The sequence below is a fragment of the Xenopus laevis genome, chromosome 1L (genome assembly GCF_017654675.1).
Source record: "Xenopus laevis strain J_2021 chromosome 1L, Xenopus_laevis_v10.1, whole genome shotgun sequence".
NCBI classification, from domain to species: Eukaryota; Metazoa; Chordata; class Amphibia; order Anura; family Pipidae; genus Xenopus; species Xenopus laevis.
In genome coordinates, this window is record NC_054371.1 from 73,588,681 (window position 1) to 73,608,778 (window position 20,098).

Sequence of the window (20,098 nt, forward strand, 5' to 3'; positions counted from 1 at the left end):
TGTATATTATGTTTTGGGCTTCTGTCCCAGCCCGAGGCAACCAAAGCCCTTTAGTAGTAAAGATCTGTGTCTCCAAAGATGCCCCAGTAGCTCCCCATCTTCTTTCCTACTGCACATGCTCTGGGCTGCTGTCATTTACTGAGCTTAGGGGCCCACTCACAATATACAGTACACATAGAATATAAATGTCACAATATAAGGCTGATTGGTAATTAATACAGACAATTACTACATGGCAGCACAGAAACCAGTGCAACTAGCATCAGAATTTAATACTCTGCCCTGTAGCATCAGCTTATATTACAGACAAATCTAATTTTCTGCTTGATAATTTGCCATGACCCCTAAGTTTAGCTTCTCAACAGCTGCTCAGAGCCCACTGAGCATGTGCGTGTCACAGACACTTTCCAAGATGTGACCCCCTGTGACAAGTTTTCTAGTCCTTTATCATTGTTGCTATTGACAAGCTGGAACTTTAGACTGGTGCAATAAGTTCAGTGTATAAAATATTATTAAATATATATATTATTTTTAGCCACATTCATTTTTTAGGGTTTAGTTCTCCTTTAGGGCTAGTCCACACGGGGAGATAGCGACGCGTTTGCGGTCGCGGCGACAAAGCGCCGCGACAGTCGCCGCGACCGGCGCAGGCGAAGTTTTGTATGGGCGCCTATGTAAAAACGCCTGTGCTAACCACACGAGGCGATGCGCTTTTCAACAGTCGCCTGAAAAAGCCTGGCGAGGCATTTTCAGGCGACTGTTGAAAAGCGCATCGCCTCGTGTGGTTAGCACAGGCGTTTTTACATAGGCGCCCATACAAAACTGTCGCCTGCGCCGGTCGCGGCGACTGTCGCGGCGCTTTGTCGCCGCGACCGCAAACGCGTCGCTATCTCCCCGTGTGGAATAGCCCTTAAAAGTAAACCACCACTCAAATTCCATAAAATTTTTCAAAAAGGTAAGAGCAACTCCCTCAGTAGTTCAAATTCCCAGCATCTCCACAACAATGATAAAAACGAATAAGTTTTGCGAGTTGCCGTTTGCCCAGAGGCAGAAACTGCTTCCCAATTAGTTACAAAGCCACAAATTATGAATGTCTCTGGGGAATCAATGATCTGCTTGTGGAGCTCGGCAGCAGAGGGGGTGGAGCCAGGGCTAGAGAACAGGCTAAAGTTAAAAAGGACACTGAAACTGACACCTTGTGGTGTGACAGCGAGAGAGGGAGTTGGGATACAGGGAGAGGCAGGGGAAATCCTTATTATCACACCTATTCAAAGAGCATGCGACAGTGTTTTAAGTCACTCACCAAAAGTCATTGAAACAGGAGGATTCCCTGCACCTGTCCTCTTATGGGACAATAACGCTCAAGAGCAGCCCCTTCTCTGCTGCCGTACCACAAGTGCAAGCTGGCTCTGCACAGATCTGCTGTGACTACAAGTCTTCCATGTAATCTCTGGCTACTGCTTCCTAATTTATATTCTTCTTTTTGGACATTTTTTCAAGCTCCTTTTCTGAAAGTGTAAAGTTCCAGGCACACAGGAATCAAGGTGAGCAATGGGCATTTTAACACAGTATTCCAGTGGGGATAATCTTTAAAATAAGCCATTGCAATTATCAAAGGGCAAGTCAACCTCAAGATAAAAAAGTTGCCAGATAAAAGAAAACATAATTCTAAGCGGCTTTCAAATATACATTTATTAAACATTTCCAATGCAGTAAAAGTTATTTGTAAAAACAATTGCTAATGAAAGCAGCATGTGCTTAACGAATGGTTGTTACTTTTTAAACAATGTTGCAAAAGTCTTAGTTCCCCCAGCAAAATACAGGTCTGTTTTTTGGATTGACATTCCCTTTACAGCTAAGTTGTGGGGTCTAGCTATTGTTTTTATAAAGAAAGCAAAATAATAGAAAACAATGGACTCTACCTGTATCAAATATTCACTGGATAAAGTATGCTATTATAGAAAACACTTATATAATTAAATTACATTATAATTTTAATAGGAGTGCCTGGAATGCTGTTCTCCACACTTTTTTTTTAACAACAAACGCAGTTTTGTTATATTGTGGATAGCTAACCTGAAGGTGAAGTCAGGTTTGACATATAATGACAAATGGCTGGTTATTGTAGAAGTCTCAATTTAAGAAATTGTATCTGTGTTTATTTAGAAAAAAAAGCAGTAGCGAAGCAGTGGTTGTGTAAGTTGCTTGTATAAGAAATTGTAATGTTTCAGAGATCTAAGTCTGTACTTGATGCTTGGTTTTATGAATTGGGCATTTGGACCGGCACAGTTTTGCCTTGTTTGAAGAAGATTCTTCTTGTATACTGATACTTATCTGTAAGGCAGAGCCACAGGCAATAACATTCTAGTCTCTTTATATAGACTTTCAAGGTAAGAAAGTTAGCGTAAAAACAATGTTCAGTTATTATATATAATACAAAATAAAGAAAATACGAACAGGCACAAAACTTTTTCATCAAAGGACCTTTGTATTTGGCTCACACCACACACATCAAGAACATGTCTCAAGTGTGGGAGTGGGAAGGATATGTATAGTTATTATAAATAATAAAAGGCTCAGATAAAGGATATGTATATGTATTATCAATACCAAAAGGCTCAGATAAATGTAAATATATGTTGTACATCAACATCAACTATAAAAGCAGTTTATAGAGGGGGATTATTCTAGAAAGCATCCATGTCTTTGATTAAATATGGAGAGAAGGTATGCTGTGCACCCAGTTAGTATTACTGAAATATTTATTTATCTTAAGGTATAATAAATGAATTAAAAGTATATTTATTAAATTTAAAGGGGTTGTTCACCTTTAAGATAATTTTTAGTATTATGTAGAGAGTGATATCCTAATACACTTTGCAATTGATTTTCAATTTTTATTATTTTTGGCTTATGAGTTATTTAGCAGCTTTCCAGTTTCAACAATCTTTTATTTAGGGTCCAAATTACCCTAGCAACCATGCATTGATTGGAATAAGAGACTGGACTATGAATTGGAGAGGTGCTGAATAAAAACGTGTAATATAAAGTAGAAATAGGTAGAAATTTGTAGCCATACAGATCATTTGTTGTTTAGATGAGTTCAGTAACCCCCATTTGAATGCTGAGTCAGCAGAATGCAAATAATTCAAAAACTATAAGAAATAAATAATGAAACCAGTTGAAATGTTGCTTAAAATTGGTCATTCTATAACATACTAAAAGTTAACTTAAAGGTGAACCACCCCTTTAAAAGAGACTGCCCACAAAGGCCCAGGCCTAGGGCAACATGCTGCCCAGTCACTTTCTAAGGAACACTGGGGATGCGGAGCTCAACTCCTGTACCCATAAACCCCAGGGATCCAGCACATGCGTGTGCAACCTCGCAAGGGGTGTGCAAGGATGTGGGCACGTGCTAGAACCATGCAGCCTGGGACTGCCCAGGATAGAAATCCAGGCCTGAATCCACCTGAGCGGTATATGTATCTGCTGACTATCTTTTGCAGTCGCCTCCACAACCTGGAGGACTGTGGACCACAAAAGTAGAAAAAAATATTTTTTTTATATAGATATGCAACCTGTTATCTAGAATGCTCAGGATAATGGATCTTTCCATAATTTGGCTCTTCATATTTAAGTCTACTAAAAAATCATGTGAACATTAAATATAATTAATCTGTAACAGTACCTGGTGGTCTAGTGGCACGGCGGGGGCGACCTCCGCGCTATCGGCGGGGACGCCCGCCACGCCGCTCCTCTTCTGCTGCCATTCCGGCTTCCTAAGGCGCGCGCGTCCGTGCCTCGCTCTAGTTATAGGTGCTGGCACGCTGGCGGGATGACGCCAGCGCGCAACTTGACGCGCAGTGGCGCGAAAATTTAGGTTTAAAAAGGCCAGTTCAGTCTATGCAATTTGCCCGTGATAGAACTTTGTTTCTAAGTGGTTTCTGAGCCTAGTGCATCTGTTCCTGTTATTCTGTATCCTGATTATCCGTGTTTGACCCTGCCTGTACCCTGACTACTCTGAACTCTGTATCCTGACCCTTGCCTGCCTACGACAACTCTTCCTGCTTAACCCCTTGATTGACAACCCGATTTGACCCTTGCCTGCCTGACGATTCTGATATCCGCCTGCCTCGACCCTGCCTGTTTGACCATCCTTCTGCCTAATCCTTTGTACCGTGATCCCATACCTGTATATATACTCATATGAAGCTGCTGGCAGAGGCCCTTCTTGGGTTCCTATGTAGAAAATGCATCACTTGCCAGTGATGGCCAGTTTTGCACTACATGCCTGAAAGCTCCAGTGTCTGTCTGAGACAAACATTTTTATATTCATTAAAGTGAGAGAAAAGTTTGTTCGCATAAAATCCGTTTTAAAACCAAGTCCTGCTGCTGGCAGCCTCACAGTCTCTCTTCCGCATCCAGCGTGTCTATTCAGCGTTCGCCTGGATCCACTGCCCCAGCTTCACAGTCCGTATGCTTCTGCACCTGCTACGTCACCACTGACGCGTTTCGCCGTTCAGGCTTCTTCCAAAAGCGGATCACTTGTCTGCTGCATTTAACCCACTGTTCACTATAATAATTTATGGGACACATGTAATGAGTATTTGAACACTTATATGGTGGTTTTATATTTTTTTAAAATACTACACTATATTACTTTTCTGTTTTTTTCCCTCCTCAAATTATTTTAAGGTACACAGCGATTTTTGGAAACTTTTAATTTTATGTGCAACTGACCAACAACCAACACATGGAATTAAAATCTGTGCTTCAACGGCAGAGCCAGCACCTGCCATATACACAGTGTTTTCCATTATGGGTTCCCATGGCAGTCATGCAGTGTGCCCTCATTCTCAACAGCAGACTCCTTACATTACACCCCAAGAACCAATTTGTCTGGATAAAACACTGCTGCCAAATCTGTGCTTCTAAATTGTTCATCTGCTTTAGTCTGTGCCAAGTTCCTGTCAGCCACCAATTGATTGCTATTTATCTGTTTAATACTGGGCTTGAATATATATTCAGACATGCATCTTAGTTTGCTGTCCTACCTCAGTCTCTTGCCTGTGCTAAATTGTTCAACTACAGCTCCCATAATCCCACAGTAGCCTAAAGCTGTTTAATTTAAATTAGCCTGAGAGAAATGCCAGGGAGTTATAAAGAGTTTTACAAACTCTGGGACATAATGAGATCTCACATACTCCTTGCTCTACCTTAGTAGTTCCGTATGCAGAATGTAACCAGCAGCAAGCCAGATTTTCATGTAGCTCTAACTTAGCTCTAAGATACAGAGCACTGGAATTTTTCTGGAAAAGATATTGTACACCTCCTCTGCATGTGACCATTTACTAAACTCGCTGTCGAATTCCATGCTTCCATATATGATTGAAGGAGTGGCCGATTTTGCTTGTCTGGCACCTGTCAGACTTTCAAGGTGTTCAGCTCTGGGAACGTCTGTGCAAAGTTTATTATCATAGTGGATGATTAAAGTCTATGATCTGATCATGTCCTGCACATGTCGATTGTGAAACATAAAAATCCCTACTATTTGGCAAGTTGTGTATACAGGTATAGGATCCCTTATCCGGAAACCCAATATCCAGAAAGCTCTGAAATACGGAATGGCTGTCTCCCATAGACTCCATTTTATTTAAATAATCCAAATTTTTAAAAATTATGTCCTTTTTCTCTGTAATAATAAAACCGTACTTGATCCCAACTAAGATATAATTAATCCTTATTGGAAGCAAAACCAGCCTATTGGGGTTATTTAATGTTTAAATTAATTTCTAGTAGACATAAGGTATGAAGACCCAAATTACAGAAATCTGGAAAACCACAGGTCCCAAGCATTCTGGATAACAGGTCCCATACCTGTACTACTTAATACTTTATAGATATGTGAGCCTATGGACTCTAATCACCTTAGATTATGTTTCCCCACTGGATACGGTTAGGCAACACAGTACATTAGGTTAAAATTATCATTTCAATTCAATTTATGCATAGCTGTAGGGTACCAAGACCGAAAGCTGACACTAGGGGGCACATTTACAAAAACTCAAATTAATCTAATTTTGTTATAAAAATAAATCCAACCAGACTTACACTGGGACCTCACACTGCCAAATTCTGGGCCGTCAATTTATAGACTCATGCCTACCCAGCCCCTTTCATAACATCTTATCGAGGTGCATAAATAGAGGGGGCATAGCTGGCCAGGGTTGGGTTGGGAGGGGGCTAGAGTGGGTCGAGAAAAACTTGACCTAATGGCCGACAAACTTTTTTAAAAAAACTTTTTAAAACCAATTGAACGTACGAGTTGCTTCAGCTTTCAGAAGTTAACTCACTAGAACTTTGGATGGCTTGGGGAACTCACCATTTTGCCTTTGCCCTAGTAGTTGCCCATAGTTTCCATTTTTTTTAGTACTGGACACATGGGCCCACTTACAGCAGTCACAGATTTCCTACACCTGATGGTAGGTAGCTCTTTATTCTAGCATGTGTACATTTTAGCAGGATTTGGAGATATATACTAGCAAACATCAATGTGCATCTTCAAGAAAGATATGGGATACTGACAAGGGAACATATTCTTATTTTTTATTTATGTAGCGTCAACATATTTGACAGCACCTTACAGAGATTATACATCGTTCACATCAGTCCCTGACCTTGTGGAGCTTACCGTTTAAGGCTCTATCACAGTCCCACGCTGGTTAGTTTTTATTAGGAGACTATTCACTGGCCTGTATAGTTCTGGAGTGTGTGAGGATACCAACACATGACATAGGGGTAACATGCATATGTCTTGCAGGCAGAATCATGGCTAGATTTGAACCTAGGATCCCATCACTGCAAAGAAACAATAATAACCACGATTTTGCTGCCCCTAGAAGTGACTCGTGAGGTCGTTTAGGTTTTAGATGCTTTGATTCTAAAGCCATTTCAAATACAGTACATACCATACTAAAAAAAAGGGTCTGAAGAGAACTATGCTGTAAAAAAAAAACAGTGCAATATGGATATGTGGGAAGCAAGAGATATATTTGCTTCAGCAAAACTTTGAAATCAACTTTGCTTTACTTATATTTACTCTTTTTGTTGTATGTCTTCATTGTGTATTACTATGGACACATTGCATTGTCACTGATCTTCGATGTGCGCAAGAACAAAATGTAGTTGAAATCTTCTGGTCTTTATGGGAATTAGACATTCAAGATCTGCTCACTGGTTAACTGGAAACGTGGAACCAGTGGCTGGTAAAAGGCTATTCTTACAGCTCACCACATCAGCAGAATGAGTTGCAGATACACTCAAACACTCAAAAAACCATGTCCGAGCACCAATCTAAGGGCAGAACCAGCTTAAACGGCATTCTCACATTATGGTGCACTTCTTGTACAGGAGAGACGCTGATACATGCTGTGCAGTAGTGATTTGCGGGCTGGCTTGACACCTGCAGGTCGGTGGGTTTGGGCTGAACTCAGCACTACCTTTACGAGTTGCAGGGAGGACCGGGTTGAGCTCTTCTGCTTGCTCTCCCAGGGTGACCTTCCTGCTTCCGGTGACCTTCTTGATTCCTTAGGAGGGTTACATAATGAACTGCAAAATGAATGGTAGGAATTTATCACTGTAAACATGCTTATTTCCTCCAGGCCAGGGTATTCGCAGAACTGTATATGCATTCATGATTGAAAAAAGTAGTTACTGAGTAGCCATTTTATATGATTTTTGCCCTTATGGCCCCTGAGGCTTGAAGTTGGGTAATATTCAAAATCAGGTGAACAGATGTCTACACAAATATTTACATTTGAAAACTATTTAAACAAGACTATCCAGCCTGAATGTTCAGTGATCAGGATTCTCAGCATGTCAGTTATGTATTAGCTCACTGACTGTAAGGGTTATTTTTGTAGGTGAGATACCTAACAGAGAAAGTATTGTAAATTAAGCTCCGGTTAAACTAAAATAAAAATGATCTTGTTTGATTTCAGTTGTAATTGTTTCTCTATAAGGGATATATGACTTTAGCCTAAAAACAATGGTTTAATTCTTCTTTTCTGTGGTTGTGGGATCTATTATTTGGAAGGCCATTATCAAAAAAGCACATCATTCTTATTTTTTAAAGTTATTTTCCTTTTCTCTGTAATAATACAACACTACCTTGTACTTGATTCTAAACTAAGCTGCATGACTTCATATTGGTGGCTGTTGGTTTTTCCTGTTTACTTTTAATAAAGTTTTTTAAGTAGATTTGAACAGCGTTGATCCAAATGACAAAAAATACCCTTTTCCAGAAACCTCCAGGTGGCAAGCATTCTTATGATATTATATCTATGTATAAATATAAGTGGATCATATTAGTTTTAGCTAACATGTTGAGCGTGGGGGGTGGGCCTAATTCTGCTCTCTGCCCTCCCCATCAGTGACCCTTATGCTCACTAGCATCTACAGCGTTTCTCCTTCTTTTATTTATATGCTCGTACCTGCCCTGTCCCATCCAGTGATGCAATACCATACAATACATTTTCTGTTCACGAGTAGGTCCTTCCACGAACGGCATCAGTCGAGAAAAAAGGAAGAAGAAAAAAATGAAAGTGATCTAGGGTCCTGCGGTCCACTGCCTCTGCCAGTGTCCAATATTCGCTCTCCTTTGGATGTAACAATTCGACAATATAAACAGAAATGGACCAGCGCTCAGAGACAGTTTGAGGGTAGACAAAAGGGGGACAGAAAAGGGGACAGTTTGACTAATATAGTGTAGTATCTAATCCTCTAATTCCTATAGATCTATTGGAGCACTGGAGAGGAAAGAGCAGACTGTCTATGAAAGCCAACACTTTGTTTGAAGGCCTATAAAAATACTAAACATGTATGAGTACCCACCTAGAAATCACCAAAACACTGTTTGGACTGTGCTTACACAATTTGGATAAAAGGTGATGTAACAACCTTAAAGGTGAAAGAGAAAGAGCTCTCCCCTCATAGAGCATGTGATCACCTAAAGTTGCACAGTAAAAGGTTCAAACTACTACTATATTAGCCAAACTGTCCCCTTTTGTCTACCCTCAAGCTGTCTCTGAGCGCTGGTCCACTTATGTTTATATTGTCGAGAAAAAAGGAAGTTAGATCTCAATAGGCAAACATGTTTTTTTTACATTGTACAAACAAAGACATTCACAAATGGTTTGACTAGCTTTTTAGCAAGCGAGAAATACAAAGTTGCTGAAATGAACTGTTACTACAAAGTTGATCCCGGGACTGGTCCAATTGCTACATTATAATTAGGAAGGTTTTTTTCCCTTCTGAGGAAGGGAAAAAGTTTTTCGCCTTCCTTTGGATCGACTAGCATTAGGCAGGTTTCCATTAGACAAAGAGGTTGAACTTGATGGACGTGTTCATTTTTCTAAAATTACTATGTTCCTAGCATATAATATAAAATCTTACCAAATATGATAGTGACCAAGGAATATATGTGACACTGGAGCCCGCTCATATCAACATGGCTGCTGTGTCCTGTATAACAGCCATATAATGCTTGGCCATTTACAATATTTCGAACAAATTTTATCAGTGCTATTGTACATAATAAATATGATTCTTTTTGTTTTATATATGACTTAACAACGGATTTTTTTTTTTACTAAGATAGGCTTCAATAAACAATGACTGGGGGAAGTGCAAAATTGAACTTGACATTTCAGTTCAGCCAAGAAATATCTATCCCACATTTTTGAGATCTCACTAGGTTAGGTCTTGGCGCCACTGGTGTGAACAAAGTTTTTGTTTGAAATGAAGGGATAGCTAGCAGTTTCAAAAATGAAATATGAACAGACATCCTGCATTTCAGTGGACAGAAATAAAGCCCATGTTGCTTCCTCATCAAGACATTCAAATAATCATAAGAAGACTGAATAAATACACAATAGGGCTCATTTACAAAGCAATTTTTAATCATACTGCAGCTTCCCCCCCCAGAATTCAAGTCTAACTAAAATATTCATTTGCTTCATTGTTATGCAGCATAGAGTGACATGTTTCTGTATAAGATTTGTACACTGTAGTGATTTGTCAAATGCAAGGGCTCATGTACTAACAAAAGCAACTGAAATAACCTGTTTTTTTTGCACATTGCTGCGTTTATTTTTCCAGAATTCCTGTGTAATTATAGTGACCACAAAATATCCTGAATAATTGTATTTTGCATCTTGCTAATTTTTGATGTTAATGAACTTTTTCTCATTAACAACATCCTTTTATTTTCTCATTTCGCACAAACAGCAACAATGAGAGAATCAGTTCCATTTATTATGCTGGACTGAGGGCTGTAGAATCCTTCCAGAGGAGGAGTTCAACTGTAAACAGTGCTACAGCCTACTGAAAGCGAGGCCAACCCCAGCCCATCATAAGTGTCAGAATTAGTTGCCGTGCTCAGCACTGCTGGGCTGGTGTGAATTATAGTAATATGCCAGCATCACTTTAATTATGCACCAAAATACAAAAATCCAGTGCATTTTTGCAGTAACCCCTCTGCCTAAGGGCAGTAACCTATTAACCAATCAGCAGGTAGCATTTACTGGTCACTTGTTTAAAATCAAACATCTTATTGGTTGTTATAAGTTACTTCTCCTGGGCAAGTGTAGTGCCTTTTATTGCATATGGGACTTAATTTTAAAAATATAAGAGAAAATGAAAATGTGCCATAGTAATCAATGGAATGGAAGGCCAGCTCCCATGGACTCCGTTTTATTCAAATAATCCAAATATTTAAAAATGATTTCCTTTTTCTCTGCAATAATAAAAACGTACTTTGTACTTGATCTAAACTAAGATATAATTCATTCTTATTGGAAGAAAAAACAGCCTGTTGGGTTTATTTATTGTTTACATTACTTTCTAGTAGACTTAAGGATGAAGATCCAAATTACTATTCTAGATAACAGGTCTAATAGCTGTATAATGAAATGGCTTCACTTCCACTAATGGATCTCAACCATGGATTTTAATCCTAAATGTAATTTTATTTGAGTGTATTTTGGTTACAAATATGGTTTATTATGCCTGTTAACTAACTACCAAAGAGAATCAGAATCCTAAATCTTTGATCACATTTCTTTTCTCAGCCATGAAGCATTTTACCTCCATTATATTGTGTCTATGGATTGCTGTCGGAGTTACAAAGGCTGCCAAAATACTAATTGTGCCGCCAATAATGTTTGAAAGCCATTTGTATATATTTAAAACCCTTGCCTCAGCCCTGCATGAGCAAGGACATCAACCTGTTTTCCTTGTTTCTAATGGAAGAGACATTCCACAATCCAGTCATTATCAAGTCCAGCGTTACCCAGGAATTTTTAACAGCAGCACTTCGGATAACTTCCTGCAGTCCAAAATGATGAATATCTTCTCTGGGAGGTTTACAGCACTGGAACTCTTTGACATTCTTGACCACTACTCCATGAATTGTGATGTCATGGTGGGCAACCAGGGCCTTATACGGAGCCTGAAGCAGGAAAAATTTGATTTGCTGTTGGTTGATCCTAATGAGATGTGTGGATTTGTAATAGCCAACATACTGGATGTTAAGTATGCTGTTTTTTCTACTGGTCTTTGGTATCCAGCTGAAGTTGGTGCTCCTGCTCCTTTAGCATATGTTCCTGAATTTAACACCATGTTAACAGACCACATGAACCTGCTGGACAGGATTAAAAATACATTTGTTTACCTAATTTCCCGATTTGGGGTCAGCTTTTTAGTCCTGCCGAAATATGATAGGATAATGCAGAAATATAACATTTTTTCAACACGGTCCATGTATGATTTAGTTCAAGGATCTAGTATGTGGATGCTATGCACAGATATTGCGCTGGAATTTCCAAGACCTACACTTCCGAACGTTGTCTATGTTGGAGGAATTCTGACTAAGCCTGCCAGCCCCTTGCCTCAGGTAAGTCCCGGAATTGTTTTCAGTGTGTTTTCTTTACAACAGTCAAAGAATAATACTGACAACTATTATTTTAGTACAGTGTTGCTTGTTTTTATTTTTTTAAATACTTTTTATTTAAGGGGAACTAAAGAAAAGTAAGAACAACATACACAACACTAATAAGGTCTGAATTCATCAGCTCCTAGTGGTATCATAGATTGTTAACATTTAGGGGCAGATTTCAATTTTTGTTTTTCCTTAAAACTCAAATTCGAATTTAAAACCACCAACTCGAATTTGAATTCGAATGTGAGATTTATCATACCTCGACCCTGGAAACAGTTCTAATTGACTCCTAAAACCTCCCGAGTTCATGTAGAAGTCAATGGCAGAGGTCCCTTGAACAATTTGAAGATGTTAAGAAGGGATGAGCCAAATTTTTGCAGTTTTAATTTGAAATTAGAATGGGAGGAAAAAATGTTGCGCATCAAAAAATTTGCAAATTCGATTAGAATTTTTTTATCGTTTTAAATGATTTTTATTGTTTTACGATCAGAATTTGATTTGAGTTTTTGTCGGGATATTTGATCACATTTTAGACATATAACATACCAACTGAATTGTGAATAAAATCGAAATTTATTCGAGTTTAAAAAAATTCACATTTCTTCTAAAATCCCACCTTTGATAAATAACCCCCTTAAAGGAGTCATTTTAGTGTGGAGTAAACAGTAAACAGCTTGCAACAGATCCTCATTTGTTTGTTTTTATATTTATAGCAACCAGCAAAATGGAAGATGAATCTTAGAGAGTATGAACAAAAACATAAGAATTAAAAAAGAGAGTAATGATAAAATTGAAGCCTCGCATGCAGTCTGTGAATACTTTTTTTTGCAAGTTTTGTGCATTCGTCTGACAGTATGTGAAATTATACTCAATACATGGACACTGTTTATACATAGGGGTATATTTAGCAAAGAGTTAGAGATCATCACCATTTTCTAGAGTGAAATTCCGCTTCTCTCCATTTATTTCTATGGTATTTTTAAAGGCATATTTATCAAAGTGTGAAAGCAAAGGTTCACCATTTGATAAATACGGCTTTTTATAATGAATAGAGAGAGGCGGTATTTCACACTAGCAAACTGTGGTAATCTCTAACTTCACTCTTTGATAAAATACCCCATAGTTTGTATAAATAATTACCCTGTTTATTGGGGGAATAAATAATAAACAAGGCAATTATCCATCAGTGCTATATAATGGCAAACAAATTGGAAAATCATTTTTTTACTAAAGGAGTAAGCAGAATCAACATTGTGCTCATTTTTAGCAAAGGAGTATACAGTTTTATACAGTTCTGCCCCTTTAAGATACGGATATCAAATGGAAACAGTAATATATTGCTTGGAATAGGTGTTATTAAAGATACATTCAGTCAAATGAATGGATGACTAATATAGGGAAGGAAAATGTTATCGTACTGTGAGTTATTGTCTGAATATACTTGATCAATACTCTTTTATGTACATGCCACAACGTATTAATAAGCACTGGTGTTAATAACAGGTAAGAGTTTCCGGCTATTGAGCACACTCACAAAGGTCCTTTTTAATGTCACTAGCTGTCTTCTGAAGGTACAGCTTTAACAGTAAGCACAGTGAATTGCAGCAGTGACAGGTAAGGTAAGCGAGCTCCCAACAAAGCTGCGTAAATCCATATTGATAAAACTATTTTATTGGGTTTATTTAGGGGCACATTTACTATTGGTTGAATATCGAGGGTTAATTAACCCTCGATATTCGACCCTCGAAGTTAAATCCTTTGACTTCGAATATCGAAGTCCAAGGATTTAGGACAATTCCTTCGATCGAACGATTAAATCCTTCGAATCGAACGTTTCGAAGGATTTTAATCCATCAATCGAACGATTTTCCTTTGATCCCAAATTGCCTATAAAGCCTATGGGGACCTTCCCCATAGGCTAACATTGGTGCTCAGTAGTTATTAGATGGCGAAGTAGGTGGTCGAAGTTTTTTTTGAAGAGACAGTACTTCGACTGTCGAATGGTCGAATAGTCGAAAGATTTTTAGTTTGAATCGTTCGATTCGAAGTCGTAGTCGAAGTTCGAAGTAGCCAATTCGATGGTCGAAGTAGCCAAAACAATACTTCGAAATTCGAAGTATTTTTCCTTCTAATCCTTCACTCGAGCTAAGTAAATGTGCCCCTTAATGTTTGCATATTTAAAAGACAAATATGGTGATCCAAATTACAGAAAAGAAAAAGGTCCTAAGTATTACTGATAGTCGACCTTGTACTTGTTTTGCAAATTTGTGAGCTGTCAGGAAGAAGTTGCGTGCTAGAGAGGAACATATTTTATTGCAATTCCTTTATTAACTTATATGTGTGTGTTTGGTCTATCAAAAAGTTAGAATTGCCCATTCTAAGCAACTTTTTGTTGCTTAGAATGGGCAATTGTTGTTCTTCATTATTGCAAATGGCTGTCACTGGTTCCTTCTAAAAAATCAAATGCTCCGTAAGGCTACAATATATAGTCTCTTTTTGTTGCTTAGGTTAATTAACCCTCGATATTCGACCCTATGTAAATCTGCCCCCTAGTATGATATAGAATGGCCAATTCAAGCAACTTTTCAATTGGTCTTCATTTTTTTTAAAAAGTTTTTTTAATTATTTGCCTTCTTTTTCTGACTCCTTCCAGCTATTAAATGAGTCACTGACCCCATCTAAAAAACAAATGTTCTGCAAGGCTACACATGTATTGTTATTGCTAATTTTTATTACTCATCAGACCCTCCTCTACTCATAATCCACTCTGATTAAAATCAGTGCAGGGTTGCTAGGGTAATTTGGACCCTAGAAACCAGACTGTTGAAATTGAAAACTGGATAGCTGCTGAATAAAAAGCTAAATAACTCAAATCCAGATCCGGACTGAGAATTAAAATAGGCCCTGGCATTTCAGGTACACAGAGGCCCAAACAGTCCCCACAGCCCACTTAATACTGACTTTCTTTGGCACCTTATAGCAACCCCTCTGGCATTTGCCAGAACTCACAGATTGCCAGTCCGGGCCTGCTCAAAACCACAAATAATAAAAAATGAAAACCATTTGCAAATTGTCATCATAGTAAAAGTTAACTGAAAGGTGAACAAACCCATTAAAGTGATATATAAAGAGAATATGGGTTTATGGAGGCAAAGCACAATAAAGGGAATAAAGCATTGGAGCTGGTCACAACACATCTTTAGGTGACATAAACCTCCTCTCAGAATAAAACGCCCACTGTCGTTGGCATTCCCCCAGCAGTCCACTGTGGCAAAGTTACTTTTTACTTGTCCAATCTCCTCTCTTTAATTTGGTGATATGTTCCAGTGCATTGTGAGATGAATAGATATTCACTATGAGCCTATTATTGTATTACATACTGGATTATACAACATTTTAATTACCTATTAATTAACTTTTAGCTCAAACTGCTCTACTTTTCCTTCAATATCTGCTTCTTCATGTTTTTGTAAGATCTATTCTTTCTGGTCAGACAAGGATGACCTTCAATTTGCAACTGAAAAGTAAATACATATGAGGAGCCTGTTACAGCCTTTCATTGCCTATTGATTTATACAGGACTTGGACTTTGAGACTATCTTATCAGCCTGACCTTTACACCCCTCTGGCTTTGTGAACTAAAATTCATACCAGAAGACTTTACATTTGTTCAGCTTATTATATTGTTTTGTATTTCTATTTGTATTTCTTTCAGAAAGAACATTTAGTTTTAGTTAATTGGAGACCAGACATAATACACAGATTTTCTCCTTGAAAGGGGCAGTATACCTCCTTCTGCAACATAATTTCACTTTGAGATTTCACTGTATTTAGTGCAAGAAATAACAGTAACCACAGGTATTTCCTGATTTAACAGTAGGCAAAAAGTTCTTCAGCACAAGCCCTATTCATTTATGTTGTTTCGCTATTATGAGAACAAAACGTTTATGCGTGCTTGATAATAATAATTAATAGAAAAGTATATGTGTGTGCAAAGCCGAAAATATTGGGAAAAAGTAATATGTTATTGTATTTCCTGGCAGTGGCGTAACTACCGGGGGAGCAGGAGGTGCAACTAGGCCAGGGCCCGCACCCCCGCAGGGCCCCCCGGCAGATCACGTGCGCTGCAGTCGGCTGGAGTCGGCTGCAGCCGCAAAGTAAATTTGCGCGGACAAGGGTGGGGGGGGGTCTCGGCTGCACGGCCTGCACCAGGGCCGCCCCCACCTAGTTCCGTTACTGTTTCCTGGCAATATACTGGCAGATAAAAGCTTCAGCTTATCATCCAGTATATGGGGCCCTTATGTGGGTGGACCCAAACAATATATCTTTCCAAAGGGTTTGAATAACCCTATAGGCAACGATCCTGTCTTTAATGTTAATGAATTCCTTTCCCAAAAGGTATCTTTAGGCCCCCATTATGGTATGATCATTAGCTCAAAAGGCTGAACCATCAGGGTTAAAGGGGTTGTTCACCTTTAAATGGAGTATGATGTAGACATTGATATTCTGAGACTATTGTTATTGGTCTATATTTTTTATTTGTGAGGTTTTCCAGTTATTTTGCTTTCTGTTCAGCAGCTCTCCAGTTTGATATTTGAGCAGCTATCTGGTTGCTAGCAACTAGGCAGTGATTTGGATGAAGACTGGAATTTGAACAAGAGAGGGATTGAATAAGAAGTAAAGTGATAAAAAGAATAACTATAATTGTAGCCTCAAAGAGCATTCGTTTCGGCTGCTGGGGTCAGTGACCCCTTTTTAAAAGCTGAATTAAGATAGAAGAACAAGACAAATCATACCAAAACTATATATAATAAAAAATAATAAAAACGGGCTTTTCTATAAATAATAAAAGTTAACTTAAAAGCCCAGCATAACATAGATGCTAATTTGCAGCATTAGCCATTCGTTTTGAACAGTGTACTTCCCATTAGAAAATGATCTCATTGCTTGCTGTAAGAAACTGAATTTTAATACCTTTCTTTGGAAATCAGCTCATACTGTACATTTCATTCGTTTGTGTCAAAAAAGCAAGTCTTGTTTATTCTTTTGACATTCTGTTTGTCTAATAAAGCAGAACTTTGCAAGTCATTACCTTTTTATAACACTGTAGTCTATAGCATGTAAAGGCCTATGGCATACATAATGTTTTCTGAGCAGGTAAAAGAATGATCTGTCATGATCTGTTAGTGACAAGAATAGACTCATGGGAAAGTGGTGGAACAGATCAGCCTTTTCTTTTTCAGCATATAACAGCAATCATCTCTATTGTGCCACATACAGCCGCACGATTTGCAAAGTTCCCTAAACAGTGTACAAAGTTAAAGAACAAGGTAAAAGGTCACATCTTTATCACTGAAACGAGTTATAATAATAAACAAAAATGTTTTATATAGACTCCAAACTCTGCAGTGCCATCTATAAAACCATAAAAAAAGAAATGTAAAAATGAGCAATACAAAATAATCATCAACAGAGTCTCCATGCACTTGGGTACTGCTACTGGGGGCTATATAAAAAAATGCCATGTAAAATTGTAAAACTATTAATGAAAAAAAAAAGTGTAAAGTGTAAGGAAGATTCACTAAGGGTCGAATTTCGAAGTTAAAAATACTTCGAAATTCGACCCTCGAATTGAAATCCTTCGACTTCGAATATCGAAGTCGAAGGATTTAGCGCTAATCCTGCAATTGATCGATCGAAGGATTTTTCGTTCGATCGAACGATTAAATCGTTCGAATCGAACGATTCGAACGATTTTAATCCAACGATCAAAGGAAAATCCTTCGATCAAAAAAAGGTTAGCAAACCTATGGGGACCTTCCCCATAGGCTAACATTGACTTCGGTAGGTTTTATCTGCCGAAGTAGAGGGTCGAAGTTTTTTTTAAAGGGAAAGTACTTCGACTATCGAATGGTCGAATAGTCGAACGATTTTTACTTCGATTCGTTCGATTTCGTTCGAATTCGAACGAATTTAACCAATTCGATGGTCGAAGTACCCAAAAAATACTTCGAAATTCGAATTTTTTTCATTCGAATCCTTCACTCGAAGTTAGTGAATCTGTGTAATATTTAATGGCAAATTTAGGCTTGAAGCCTTACAGTCTCAAACTGAAATACACATTAAAAGCAACACTATCTGCAATAGCACAGCCTGCCAGCTCAAAGTGAACATTTATGTATTTATTTATTTATTTTCATGCAGTGTTCCTAAGGGCCACCAGAGAACCTCACTTCAGGGGCCCATGAAGCACATAAGTGTACCTGCCGCTGCAACTGCCACCACCCCTTACTTTTCCAGTTATGTTCACAAATTAGCAGGGCTGTGTCAACAAAATAATAGTGCTAACGAGAAATTGATACTTGGAGCCCCAAAAAATGTACTGCACTTAGATCAGTGCCAACATTGGTAGGCCCTTTGCTACACCTTTTAGCCCTAGATGTGCCAGTTAGATCACTGCCGAAAATGAACGATGGACACATTAACCCTATACATGCCAGTAAGATCACTGCAGAAAATGGAGCTCGATCTATGGGTGAAAGCAGTAGTATCTGGGCAGGAGGTATACAAAAGGTATACAAAAAAAGTATAAATAGTGTGTACATTGCTTATTTCACAATCTGCATTGCTGAAACATATCCACATTTAGCTGATCAGATGTGGTTGCAAGTGCTGTTGACTCGGGTGTCCCCTCTACCTAGACCAGAAATAATATTAATTATTATAGTTTAGCATAAGCATGACCATTGTGTAGCACAAGTACTAGGTATCATGGGTTATGGGGTGCGAGTGAAGAGCACTAAGGGAGTGCAAGGGCACGCTAGCTCTGCACAGCATCCTGTGCCAGATGAAAAATCCAGCACTCATTGCAGAGATCAGTACTAGGACACACAACTCAGCCCTGTACTAACCACCTGCCTTAGCTCACGTGATAAGGACAGAACCCAATGCAGACTCTGTTTCTTGCTGCTCCCTACCTTGTGCCTTTGAATGGCATGATAGGAGTACGTGGAGGTTTAGGTGAGGGGATGCCTACATGACTCACGTCTCAGCATTCCAAAACAGAATGCAGAGGCCTGTGGCCAGTTGGAACAGCCGAACGTACAATGCAAACTACTAAATTGGCTGATTGTGTTCTCTTTTTGCACTTTACACGCTGTGTTCAGCTTCACAAATGAAGCCTACTGACTCTGCAGGTGTATTGGGGGTTAAGTAATAAACAGTACAAATTCTACTATAGCTTTTACACCTATAGTAACCGATAAGCGAGTAGCATTTAAAAAAGCAAAACACCTTATGTGGTTGCTATTGTTTACTGCATCTGGTAAACACAGGGCCTGTTCAAGTGCTTTTGCCCATAGAAAATGTAGCTTTGAATTAAAGGGGCTGCCTTAGTCACTGACTATTCTTCCTTAAGCATGCATACAACTAACCAATCACTGTCATGTATGTCTGCCTTGTATGAAACTATGATCTTGCGATTGTTATTATCATTTTTGGCTTACTGCATTAATCCCCTATATATGGCTATAAGCAAAATTGTAACTTGTAAAATTGTTCTATTTGGACCACATACATTAAAAACCTTCCAAAACCACTAAGATACCTAACAGTTCATACTTTTTAAAACACAACATAGTATGACATGGAAAATGTGATGGGCAATACATTACTACAGGAAACAAATTAGTATATCCAAGCTATACTCCAAGAGCCCAAAATTGTTACAAGACCCCCCCCCCCGGGTGTCACCACATTAATAGGCTTTGGCATCCTTACACCAAAAATTATTAAGTTCAAAATGTATTCTATATCCCTCTAACAATGCATCTACCCTGCACACTGTTTCGTATTTCAAGTGCTTTATGTACAATTACCATTAAAAAAGTTCTCTTCCGGTTCTCTAAAAAGGCGATATGGCGACTTCAGTTGTCCCAGACAACTACTTGCGCACTACACAACAGCTCCCGACATCGGGGGAAATTTACTAAAGGGCGAAGTGGCTAACGCTGGCGAAAATTCGCCAGTGTGACGTCATATCGGCACTTTGCCGATTTACTAACGGTAGCTGGGGTAATTTCGCCAAGGAGATAGACTCTG

General features: G+C 38.6%; 1 protein-coding gene across 1 annotated transcript in view; it reads left to right on the forward strand.

Moving 5' to 3' along the window:
• Nucleotides 1-1,186: 1,186 nt before the first annotated feature.
• ugt8.L (UDP glycosyltransferase 8 L homeolog) overlaps nucleotides 1,187-20,098 on the forward strand; it is a 29,609-nt gene continuing 10,697 nt past the window's right edge. Inside the window, exons 1-2 of the mRNA XM_018251582.2 lie at nucleotides 1,187-1,544; nucleotides 11,130-11,953. Of these exons, the coding sequence (XP_018107071.1) occupies nucleotides 11,132-11,953 (822 nt within the window). The 5' untranslated portion in view covers nucleotides 1,187-1,544; nucleotides 11,130-11,131. The remainder of the gene's footprint in view (nucleotides 1,545-11,129; nucleotides 11,954-20,098) is intronic.